This window comes from Falco cherrug, chromosome 2, assembly GCF_023634085.1.
Source record: "Falco cherrug isolate bFalChe1 chromosome 2, bFalChe1.pri, whole genome shotgun sequence".
NCBI lineage: Eukaryota > Metazoa > Chordata > Aves > Falconiformes > Falconidae > Falco > Falco cherrug.
The window spans coordinates 67,268,397-67,280,899 of NC_073698.1; the positions used below are offsets into that span (position 1 = coordinate 67,268,397).

The 12,503-nt window shown below is 43.8% G+C and overlaps 1 protein-coding gene across 1 annotated transcript in view; it reads left to right on the plus strand.

Moving 5' to 3' along the window:
- Positions 1–772: 772 nt before the first annotated feature.
- Positions 773–12,503, plus strand: part of UXS1 (UDP-glucuronate decarboxylase 1) — a 63,553-nt gene continuing 51,822 nt past the window's right edge. Inside the window, exon 1 of the mRNA XM_055702198.1 lies at positions 773–992. Coding sequence (XP_055558173.1) covers positions 896–992 — 97 coding nt within the window. The 5' untranslated portion in view covers positions 773–895. The remainder of the gene's footprint in view (positions 993–12,503) is intronic.

Genomic DNA, 12,503 nt, shown 5'->3' on the forward strand with positions numbered 1-12,503 from the left:
TGTGAAGGAAGATTTCTCTTCAGATTAAATGGGTGCATTTTACTTGAAGGGGAACATGTTTTGACATGTGAGGAAGGTGCCTACCGTTCCAGGCAAATACAAACCTGCAGTTTCCAGCAGGCCACAAGGACCTCAGATGGAAGCTGCAGTAGAAATGTAGAACATTTTAAGGTAACTGCAATCTCATTATCCTAAACACAGGCAAATTCATCAACTAGTACTTTGGGGGAAAAAAAAAATCACAGATTTATCATTTGCCATAGCAAAGATAATGTGTGCAGATATGGAAAGCTCATTTGGGATGGGGCAAACGGTACTTGCAAAATACCGGGCACTAAAGAAGATGGCGTGACACACTTTTTGTCAATGCTGTGCCCGTGTCCGTCCGGCAGGTCACCAAGGCCCACCACGGCGGGAGGCGACAGGTGACCAAGACCACCAATGCTGACGCAACCTGAAAGGCTGGGCTAGGGGCATGGCGAGGCATGGGCCCGGGCCCGCCCTCCCTTTTCCTCTGGCACGCTGTGTGGGAGGCGGGCGACTCTAGCCAAGAGCCCGGCGTTCGTTAGCGAGGAAGGACGGACGGACGGACCCCGCGGCACCACGGCCGCGCCTGGTCTGGCCTCGCCTCACTGCAGCCCCCCCGCCCCGGAGGCGGGAAGGGCCCCGCGCATGCGCCACGCTGCGCCGCCACCGCTCCGGCCGCCGTTCGGCCGCCGCCCGCATCCACAGCGGGGGCGGGGAGCGAGCGGGCGGGCGGCGCTGCTGCGCCTGCGCGGGCGGTGCCCGGGGGGGGAGCCGAGCGCAGCCGAGCGGTGGGTGGCCGCGCGCGCGCGAGCCCGGTGGCGTGGCCGGCCGTGCAGGCGCCCGGCGCTGCGTGCCGCTGCCGCTGGGCATGGTGAGCAAGGGGCCGCTGCTGCGCCTGTTGACCGCCATCAACCGGAGGAGGATGAAGCTGCTCATGGGGCTCGCCTTCGTCGCCTATGTCGCCTGTGAGTGAGCGGGGGTGGGGGCGGCTCCGGTCCGGCCGTTCGTTGCCCGCGCGCCCCCGGTCCCCCGTGCCCTCCGCCGCCGGCAGGAAGGAGGAGGAGGAGCTGGCGGTGGCGGCGGCGGCAGCAGTTCCTCCCGCGCCCCGTTGCGCTGCCCGGTTGCTGCTCCTGCCGCGGCGGGGAAGGGGTCTCCCCCGCGTCTCTGGGCAGCGGGGCTGGGGGCTTCCTCCCTCTCCCCTCCCTGCTGAAACTTTCCCAAGTCCGGCGGGCAGCCGGGTAGGCCGTGGCGGAGGGGCCCGCGGGGCCGCCGCTGGGACCGGGCGGGCCGTGCCGGGGGTGCCCGTGGGGCATCTTCCCCTTGCCCCGCCCCGAGAGCTTGCGGGGGGGACACCCCATGTCCCCTCGGCGGCCTTGGGGGCGCCCGCCGCGGGCGGCTTCCTCCGGGGGCAGGCGGCCGCGCTTCCCCTCGGTGCCCCGCGGGAAGCGTGTCTCGGGGCCCGGCGGCGCCGTGCGGCAGGCGGCCGGCCTTCGGGCCGAGCCCCGGGCGTGAAGCGGAGCCGGCGGGCGGGCGTGCTGCCTGGGCGGTGGGGTGGGGTGGGCCGCCTGGGCAGGGAGGCCGAGGGGGAGCCGTGGGAGGGAGACGTGGCTCAAGGAGTGAGTGTTTACGCAGCCGCCTCAGACCGCTCTTTGTCCGCCTTGATCTTAACCTGGGGGCTGCGTGAGGCGAGCCTGTGGGGAAGTTTTCCAGGGCGGGCGTCGTGTCTGGTTTCTGTAAAATCCTCCGACGGCCTTTAGGGTTAAATAAATGTTGGATTGTTTGTTTATTAGCTCAGCACGTAGCTGGAGTCTTAAGAGCCTGAAGAGAGGCAGAGAGGTGTTTGGGAAAATCTTAGAATAACCACTGACAGGGATGTTTATGGCTTCAGTTTTATAACGCTGTCCTGTCAGCGCTCTGCCCTTTCTCGTCCAGATTTTTCTGTTGCATTTTTTGTATTCACTTTACTTTATGTCCACCTGTTTTGGTTTTAGGCTTAGGGAGACTTTATGTAGATGGCATATCATGAGGAAGGATCTTTGATGCCGTGTCAGCTTAGCTAGGGACCAGTGATTCTCTTGGTGCTTCAAAACACATATAGGTGAGCTAGCTTCGGGGATGGGTGGGAGCATCGGATTTGTATTCTCCCTTTGTGGTTGGGAGGGTGGAAAGCTACAGCTCAAGTAATTTGGCAGAAGGGGTGGTGTTTCCTACCCCAGAACCATGACATAAGAATTCCCTTTACTACCATATGTTACTGTATTTTGCAGGACTTCATTACTGCTGTTATTGTTGAAGTTGTGTGCCAGCTCTGGCTCTTAGGACAGTTTGTTTATCCAAGTGACTTCAGGTCCCAACATACTGAAGCAGGGACAGCTTAATGTCTGTTCTTATTTTGAAAAGGCTTGATCTTTCGTCAAAAAAGATACTTAGTTTTGAAAACAAAATCAATAGGCTGCTGTGAAAACACTGGAGTTGAGTGGCAATTGACATGGTCATTGGGACTTTAGATTCTATGGACAGTAGCTGGTGTTTGCTTTCTAGCTTTGTGAGTAAAAGCTAGTCTTAAGGAAGGGAAGAACTGCCATATGTTTTTTGCTGGCTGGGCTGTAAGTCTTAGAAGTCTTCTCACCGCTTGTTTCTGGTTGTTCTTTTGGATTCAGAGAAGATGGGGCAGGACAGGGACTGCAGATCAGTGTGGCAAAAAGTAGCTTGAAAAAGGAATAGGTTGGTGTCTGATGGGAGTAATTTTTTTGCATGTCTAACATGTCAGGTTGCTGTCCTTTTCAATCTTTTGACTAGTGGTCAAAAATAGTGGAATTGTTAATTATGTCTCTGGTGTCTTCAATATAGTATGATATGCTAGCAGACCACTGATCTAATAGATTCTAGCGAGACTGTTTTTTGTTTTCTTTTCTATGAAAGTGATTGTGATCCCAATCCCCTATCCTAAAAGCGTACTTGCAATATTACTGAATCATCACTGTGCTCTGGTTGCAGTTAGATAATGCCAGACTAAAATAGCATAGAATCTGAGAAAACTGAGCTGCTGGCGTAGGTGTACGTGCTGGCACTTCTTACATTCCTTCTTTCTTAAGTACTCTCCAAATGACTAAGTGTTTTCAGGCTGTGCACCTCCTTTCCTTGAATTGGCATTCAACATTTGTACATGGGGAGTCAGATTTGGAGCATGCTGTGTTACAGGGAATGAAATTCTTGGCAAGTACATTATTTTTTTATGAACTAGGAGATAGGACATTTTTGACAGTGCCATTTTGTCAGTTTGTATGTGAAACTCAGAGAGACTGTTTAGAGAGTATCTTTTTGAAAAGTGTCTTATTTCATAAAAAAGCTTCTGCTTTTGAATGCAAATTTGTTACAAATGTGCCTGATGAACTTCTCTGTGAGAGTTTGCAAACTAGAGGAAAAGCTTATTACAGTGGGTTGGAAGGCTCTCTGCCATCTCACTCTTAAGAGTCATTGATTGAGTGGCTTTCTTGGTAGTTTCACAGCACAAGGTGTTGGATGGCTCAGCTGGCTTAGACATCCCTGCTCCCCATCTCCCATTTCCTGCCAGCATCCACCATGTACAAGAGCTGAAATTTCTGTGGTATACACCAGGTAAAGGAACTGGTCTGGATGATGATGATCTTTTCAGGTTATAACCATTTGGCAGTACGGGTGTTAATTCAGACAGCTGTTTTGGCCCAGCTGAGGAGGCATTGCAGTGTTGAAACAGGCAGCTGGGAGTGCTGTTGGCAGCATTGCCATCATTTGCAGGTCTGCAGTTAGTGTCTCACCTGAAGAGTCTTTTTGACTTTAGTCAAAGTACCGCTGTGATATGAGGTGCACAGCCAGGATTGTGTTAAAGATACCTAGAACACCTTTTTATGGACTTCACTGGTTTCCCTAGTGGCACTTAGCATAAGAAGGATCCTTACTTTACTTCGGGGTTTGAATTAATTAATATTTGATGTCTCATTCCTGTAAATCTATTTTCTTTTAAATAAAAAAAAATAAAAAATTTTTCACTTTAAACAGTGTGCTATGCATAGTTTGTGTATATAAAAATAGAACCCAAAAGGAACATTTCTATGCAGCAGGCAGTTAAAAGCTGCAGTAACTTAAGCAACAGTTCCCTGGAAAAACTGAAGTGAACAGTTAAACTACTTATCTGTAGGCTGTAGGTGAAAGGGATGGTTTTGTTCCCCATTGCCCAAGTGACAGATCTGGAGATAGTGCAGCTAGTGAGCTGTCTGAATCACACTGTGGTCTGATAAATGCTACTCAATATATTTTTAAAAAAAAATTTTCAGAATTGGCTTAGTTGATTCACTTGCAGTGCTGTCTCCTTCTGTGGACATTGCGTGGCTGTACTGCACTACATATAGTGGGAAGGTTGAATTTTCATTGCCCTTTTAAAGGGACAAAATCTGCTACAACTTTTCTCTGATTTAATACACAGCAAGATAGTACAGGAGTGCAAGCACGAAGCAAAGAAGCAAGGGAGCATGTGTGGGTGAACTGAAACAAATCTTTTCAGTCATGGTCTGCACTTGCATCATCTTGAAGCTGTTGTGAAATGACAGCTTAAGAGCATGAGGTGATTATAAACAAAAGTGAAGTGGGTTTAATTGATTTTTGTTGTCTATAATGAGAAACGTAGACAGATCATAAGACAGCAAGCAATGAAATAGATGCTGTTAAAAAAATATAAATGCAGTGTCACCGCAGTATGAATAACTTACATGCAAGCCGAGAGTTTTCTTTTTAAAGAGCCCACCTGTTCGCGGCTTGGTATGTTGATACATTAGACACCTTAAACTTACTCCCTCTGAAGTTTTAAATGTTTATTCAGCTTTATATGGAATCCTTCAGTGAGGTCTTTGTAGAAACAGAACCTTATTTAAGTTGTTGGAAATACCCTGTAAAATCTTGTAGCCATGATTTGAAGACTAGAGCTCATCAATCTGCATGGTTTGCTTTAAACTTGATGCTAATGTAAATAATCTGCTGCTGTATTTTTGTAACAAGGAAGTTGCACGTTCTTCATGAAAATAAAGTTGAGAGCTCTATTTCTGGTGAGGTAGAACAGTTCTCTGCTCATTTGTAGCTCACATAGTTCTCAGGAAGTATGTCAGTTCCCTCGTTCCTTTTCCAAGGGGGAAAAAAGAGGGATCACTAAGGTGCTGTCATGAGATCGAAGCTTAAGCTCTCGTTACCTTTATACGATAATTTACAGCAGAGCTACTGAAACAACTTAAAATGTCAAAATGATGGGAGAGAAGTACATCCTGCAGTATAGTGGCTTGTCTTCTCCCAGCATTGTTAGTTTCCATAGTTTGTTATCCTTTGTTTTACAAGGTTAGCTGTATTTTTGTCAGATTTACATCAGCTAGGAAGAATGTCATACACTTTTTCTCAAAATATCAAGGTGTGACTATGCTTTTTGGTTTGAATCTTACCAGCCCCTTGTATGTTACTTGTCTTGCAGGTGTTCAAAACAAAGGTTAAATTCTCTTACTGTTGCGTTCTGTAAGCTTTTACTTTCACTTTTCATAATAGAAAAGTAGCTGTGAGTTTGTGGTGTCTCCTATTGCTTCAGGCTAGTTCTCTGAAAATTGTTCAGCACTGCTGTGGAGAATACCACAAATCTTCGTTCCCCAGCTGTTTTACAACTAGACAACAGGATTGACTGACCATGGAAGAGTTAGAAATGGTCTGATGTGCCATCAGGCTCGCCTGCTTTTTGTGTCAGCATGCCATGGATTCTTCATGAAAAGAACCAAAAACATTTGTTTGCTAGCTTCATGTCCTGCAGAGCTGCCTTTCATCTGTGGCTTTATGCAAATACGTTTACTGTCTTCAACAGCTTCCAGTTCCCTGCTCACCAGGCTTCCAACTAGCCATGGCTGTGTAGCTTATGAAAATTGGTTCATGCTTCAGTTGAGTGTATCGGGAATAGATGGACTCCCAACGCTGCTTTGCTAGCCATGATGTTTTAAACCAATTTTTTGGCGTCCTAGAGAAATTCACCCTTACTGTTCCCAGTTTATCTCCATTTAATTTTTGTGTTTAGTATTTGGCTTTTAATATTTTACCTTAGTATTTACCTGTTCTGTGGCATGGGCCACAGGAGGTGGTCCTGTCATTATTCCACTCAAGGGCAAACGCTCTTTGAACTTTCATCTTATTTCCTCTGTTTTTTTTGCAAAGAGGAGATGTTTCCTTATCATTTATATTGATTGTTTCTTTTATGTAAGGTTGTTTGACCAAAGCAGAGTTTAGTTGAAACTGGTAGTTTTCAACTTCTCATTTGTGGACGCTAGGGAGGGAGAGGTGGGGGTTGCTGCACCATCTGAAGAGGTTTGTAAAAGGCAACTGGGAGAAGTGAGTTTGTTTCAGTTACAGTGCTGACCATTGGAGCATGCTGCGAGTCTGCTGCAAACAATCTTGGCAGTAAACAAACTTAAAATGCTGAAAGTAATTGACCCTGATTTGAGTCATGTTACCTTGGTTGACTGCTCAGTTTCTGGGGTTTGACGTGCATGCTGCTGTATCATCATTGTCTTGGGAGTGTGGAATATTCTGTGCCTCCCTGAGTTTCTTGAAAAATGTCCCACTATTTTGCTAGCCATGTCTGGGAAACAAAGGGAAGGTCAAGAGCTAAATTAAAGATGACAATGCCCCTGTGCAGGTGCTCCCCCGTGCAAACGCCCCCCCCCCCCCTTTTTTTTTTTTAAGTAATTTGAAAAAACAGCACTGCCATCTAGATTGGAGAAGTCATGATTTTTAAAACTGCATACGATGTATTCTAGTTGTTGAGGTAATAGTTCTGCTGGTTTCTTTTTTCCTTCACTTGAAACAGGGAGGTGTGTGGCCCTAACAGCAGCATATACAGGTCTGTTGGCTTAGAAGGTTTCTGCTGGTTTCTTTAACCTTTCATGTTGCATTAAAGCAAGGGGAGAAAATGCTTTTCTAACAATTTTTGTACATTTTTGAATTATGTAGATCAGATTTATGTGGAGATAGAGGTAATTCCATAGAGTATTTTCCATCATCTGCTGCTGTTTAAGAAAAGACACTTAGGGTTTTCAGTTCTTTCTCTATGACTAAGTGAAAAGGGGACACAGAGATGTTAGCAGTTTAGATTGCTTAGCTTTCACATTGCCAAAATAATTTTAATCCAATTCAGAATGCAGTTATTACTTAGTACTCCAGTTAGGTATAGCTGAAAGTCCTTCTGTTGTCTCCCTTGGGAATTCAAACCTTTTGTAGGCAGTCAATGTATTTGCAAACCCCTTTGTTGTTTCAAGACAGTAAATTCAAAGCTAGAACATTTTATGATGTCCAAGCACACTCAAATATAGGTGGTCAGGAAAAGTGAAAGTTCCTCTTTGGAACTCCATAACTGTGATGAGTTATGTGTGTTCTTATTTTTTGTTGTAAATTCTGGATTTTTTTTTCTGTTTGTAATAACTGACAGTTGGAGTGTGTTACCTTCACTTCTGTCAAAATACAAAGCGTAGACAAAAGTGGGTGAGTAGTGGTAAAGAATTATATGCTAAAGGTATGAGACAGGAAGGAGTAGAAACACTGAACATAGAACTGGAAAAAAGACTTAACAGAAGAGTTGGAAAGAATTTGCCATCAGGGAAACGAAGAATAGAATTCAGTCATGAAGTGATGATGCTAACTGAACTGTTAAAATAAGGATTCATGGTTAGCTTCCCATCCAGTACGAAGCTTTGTTAACCCCTGTAAAGAAATAAAAATGGCATAATGTGATATCTCATAGCTGTAGAAGTGTATTTGTTTGCCAAAGTTTCAGTATGTGTTCTTTAAGAGGAGATACAGAAAAGGTCTTGGTGACTATATTGCTTTTGTTTTGCTGGGTGATGACTAGCTGAGGGATTGACATAGAGTAGTCATGTTACCCAAGTTGAAGAGAGAGCATCTTCCACTTCAGAAAACCCTGTATCCTGGTATCTAGGGTACTTCCCACGTGGGAAAAGCTACAGTTGTTATCTGCTGTCTTTTATTTGGGGCAGGAACTCTACTGTTGAACAAGAAGTCAGTTTAGGAGATACAACAGAAAGAACTACTTGCCATATAGAAATCCATATCAACATACCAGAGAAGTAGATATTTTTTTCGAATTTTTTTAATGTTCAAATGATTGTACGGAAGGTGACGTTCTGTAACACAAAGTTATGATAAGTAATTGTATGTTATCTCCACTAATTTTGCAACATACTCTCATCAGTATAATGATTTTCTAAAGCAAATTAACAAACTGGAATTACAGATAGGATACAATTGAGGGTTTTTTATTATTATGGAATCTAGACTGTGAAATGCAGTTTGAAATGCATTGGCAAAATCAAAGAATGGTTTGTGGTTTGTGTTGGAAGGGACCTTTAAAATTCATTTAGAGCAGTCCCCTTGCCATGGGCCCAAACATCTTTCACAAGATCAGGTTGCTCAGAGCCCTATCCAACCTGACCTTGAATGCTTCCAGGGATGGGGAACTCACTTCTCTGGGCAACCTGTTCCAGTGTTTCACCGCTCATAATAAATAATTGCTTCCTTGTATCTTATTTAAACCTACTCTCTTTCAGGTTAAAACCATTCCCCCTTTTCCTGCCACTACAGGATGTAGTAAAAATTTTATCTTCATCATTCTTACATGCCCCCTTTAAGTACTGAAAGGCCACAGTAAGGTCTCCCTGGAGCCTTTTCTTCAGACTGAGCAACCCCAACTCTCTAAGCCTGTCTTCGTAGGAGAGGTGCTCCAGCCCTCTGATAATTTTTGTGGCTCTCCTCTGGACCCGCTCCAGCAAGCTGATCCTTCTTATGCTGGGGGCCCCAGAGCTGAATAGAGTACTGCAGGTGGGGTCTCATGAGAGCACAGTAGACGGGTGGAATCACCTCCCTTGACCTGCTGCCCACATTTCTTTTGATGCAGCCCAGGATACGGTTGGCTTTCTGGGCTTTTTGCCCAGTGCTGGCTCACATCCAACTTTTCCTGCACCAGTACCCCCAAGTCCTCCTCAGGGCTGCTCTCAATCCATTGGTAACCCAGTCTGTATTGATAGTGGTGATTGCCTGACCCAGGTGCAGGATCTTGCACTTGGCCTTGTTGAACTTCATGAAGTTCATATTTGCCTGCTCTGTAAGCTGTCAGGGTCCCTCTGGGTGGCATCCCTGCCGTCAGTGGCACTGCTCAGCTCAGTATCATCTGCAAACTTGCTGAGGGTGCGCTCAATCACACTGTGTGTCATTAATAAAGATACTGAGCAGTACAGGTCCTAGTACAGACCCCTGAGAGACCACTTTTTACTGACCTCCCTTTGGACATTGAGCCATTGACCACAATTCTTTGGATATGGCCACCCAGCCAGTTCCTTATCCACTGAGTAGTCCATCCATCAAACTCGTATCTCTCCAATTTAGTGACAAGGACATTGTGTGGGAAATAAGTTTCCTGAAGTAAATTATAGTTTTCTTTACATTATTATATATCTAATTGAGATCTGCAAAAGAATTAAAGTAAGACTTTAATGCATCTGTAAAAATAAGCATTTTAGGAGCTCCTTTTGCCTACTTAATCCTTTTTGTAAACTTTTCCTCTAGAGACAAAAAACTTATTTCTGGTGGTAGACTGAAGCTGCTGAGTGACTATGGAGGTCATATTTAAGGGGAAAAAAACTCTTTTGAATGACATTGCATGTCTCTGAAATAGGAAGTTTGGCTGAAGCAATTAACTCTGGACATTCAGACCTTAACGATTTTGCTGTAGATGTTCAAGTTACAACCGTATATTAGTTCATGTTGTTCCTGCATGCTCATGTCTGTTTATGGTGAGATCTGTTTGAGATGAACATCATCTTGTACTCTTATTCTGAGGAGCAGAGGTTATAAGGAGGGCAGTAAAGGGGAAAAGTCCTGTGTTTTCAGCTCAGTCAGACAAAAGTTTGTGTAAAAGTTTCTTTAATTGAGTGTCTTGAAAATGCAAACAAAGCCATTGGGAAAGAAAATGGTTTTGAAAGAGATTACATCTGTTTTTTGTACAGTTGGATCTCTATACGTATGATGGTCTTGCTTTTTAAAACATCCATTTTAAAATGCATGTGATGATAAAATAATATTGTCACTAATAATTTTGGATTATGAGTAATGACTGTCACAAGGCAGTAATGGTAAATGACTTGATTTTGATGTTATTTAGAGAGACCTGGAGAGGAGGGATCATCCTGGGGTGAAGGCGCAGACTTCTTTGAGATTCTGTTTTTTCCCCATGTTCAGATTGTCTGTTATTTTTCTGGTTTCCTAGCCTGTTGTGGATGGGGGTTAATTAAGGCATGCAAGGTTCTCAGAGTAGTAATCTGTGTTTTACAGAAACCTACGAATTATTGGAGATGACAAACTCAAAGGATATTCAGGTGGAAATGTACATTCTGTTCCTATATTCTGAGGATCTGGAAGAATAACTCTTGCTTGCTGTTGAAGTACAGCTGGTCAGAGCTAGAAGTATGACTACAGTAGATAGGGAAATGTCCATTTAATAGTGCATGCTCAACAGCAAATTGCTTGCAAATTCTGCTGTACTTTTTCAAGTGTGACTTAACGGATTTTGTGTTTGTTTTTTTTTACTGCATGTAAGCAGAGCTGGTTTGTACCCAAAGGATAGCTCTTGGAATATTCCTTTGCTCAAAGTAGCCTGGTCATTGTACTACGCTGCATCTGCCACAATTTCAGAAAGGGTCTTCTCTAGAAAGAATAATCAAACCCTTAAATTTCCAGGAATATAAGTGTATTCAGTAGAAAGAAAACCATTCTGTATTCAGCTGTGACTGACTGGCTTTTGTTTAAGGCAGTTTTGAGAAGTGTTGGAAATCCACAACAATTTTACTGTAACGCTGTGCTTGCCAAATGGTTACAGCTTTATCTCTTAGAGGCCGGAGGGTTAAAAAACAAACCAAACAAAGAGGATTGGGGTTTTCTGAAAACCCTGAGTGAACAATACTGTGATTAAGGCTTTAAGAAACAGATCTTCTCTTTTCTAGAAGTACAGCTCTTTATTGCTTCATCTAAGTCATGTCATTCCTCTTTGCTGGAAGCTGTCGCTTTAAAGTGCAATGGCTGTGGGAGTGATTAATGCCTCTAATGTATTTTTAATCTTCACGGCACTTGCAATTAATCCTTGCAAAAACACTGCAATAAAAATTACTGCTGTCATTATTTTATGGAAGGGATGCAGAGAGGGGAAAACATCCCAGAACAGATAAAAGTAAAAATGGGACTATACCTTACACTTACAGGCCATTAATCCAGGTTTTCATGCATCTCGGAACAATCCAGATGTTCTGATCTCTTCCTAATGGCAATTTATTATCACTTTAATCAGTCTGTAGGTGAGGTTTACAAATAGTCTTTGAGAAAATAAGCAGAATCTCTGTTTCTTTTCTCTTGTAGGTGAGTGTCTTAACTGTTTGGTTACAAGTCATGCTCCTGTCTGTCTAATCCAATTAATCATGAATTCTTCCCTTGGATAGAGTTTCAGTAGCTGGCAGGTAGACTTTCTGGCCATGAATGCGCTCTGGTTTGATGAATAGAAGTTTTTCATAGAGTATTTACTGTGTGTGGCTGTGGGGTGTGAGGGTGTTGAATCTCTAAGGTTTGAGAACTGGCATAGGACTGTTATCCTGGATGAATACCTCTTGGCTTAAGAGATTTGGCTTTAGAGTTGGCATTTTTTTTAATTGTATATTTTTAAGATTGGCTTTTACAGTGAGGTGCATTTGCTCAGATTGGGTCTGTTAGGAGCCTGATACTTTTGAAAACTGGATTTGCATGTAGTGCCTGATTCTTACCTGCCTTCTTGCTGGTATAGAAGGTTTTTTTTAACCATCTACTATCTGCAGCTTTTGGTGCTTGAACTTGGTGGGCCTGTCAAGGGGTTTTATGGTGCCCATGAGAGTTTTCATCTTGGATTTAAGCTTGTATATCTGCATCATTCTGCATGTGTATTTGGACTCACTTGCCTTAATATGTTTCCACATTCTTGCCTGAATGTCAAACTCATCTTGACATAACCTTTAGGACAAGGTTGCAACAAGTCAAGGAAGTCCTCTGTAAGCCATAGTTATACTGCTGGTTCTGCAGCTGTGTAAGTCCGTTATATAAACAGTTGTGATATTAATTTAGAAAAAAAACCAACAAAGCCTTAATTCCGTTGTAGTGCAAAACCTTACCTCTGATCCCTTCAGCCTTGAACGTAAGCTGTATATGAACACACAGTAGCCAAAGAGATCCTCCTTAGAATTGTGCATTCAGAATCCTTTGTAAGGGCAGTATGCTCAAGCACGTTTCTGTGGCACCTCCCTCCATGCAAGACTGACTTTAGGGTTCTTCAGATCCCTCTGTGTGGTATTTCCTACGTGGTTAGTTTTGCAGTTTCTTTTTTTTTTTTTTTT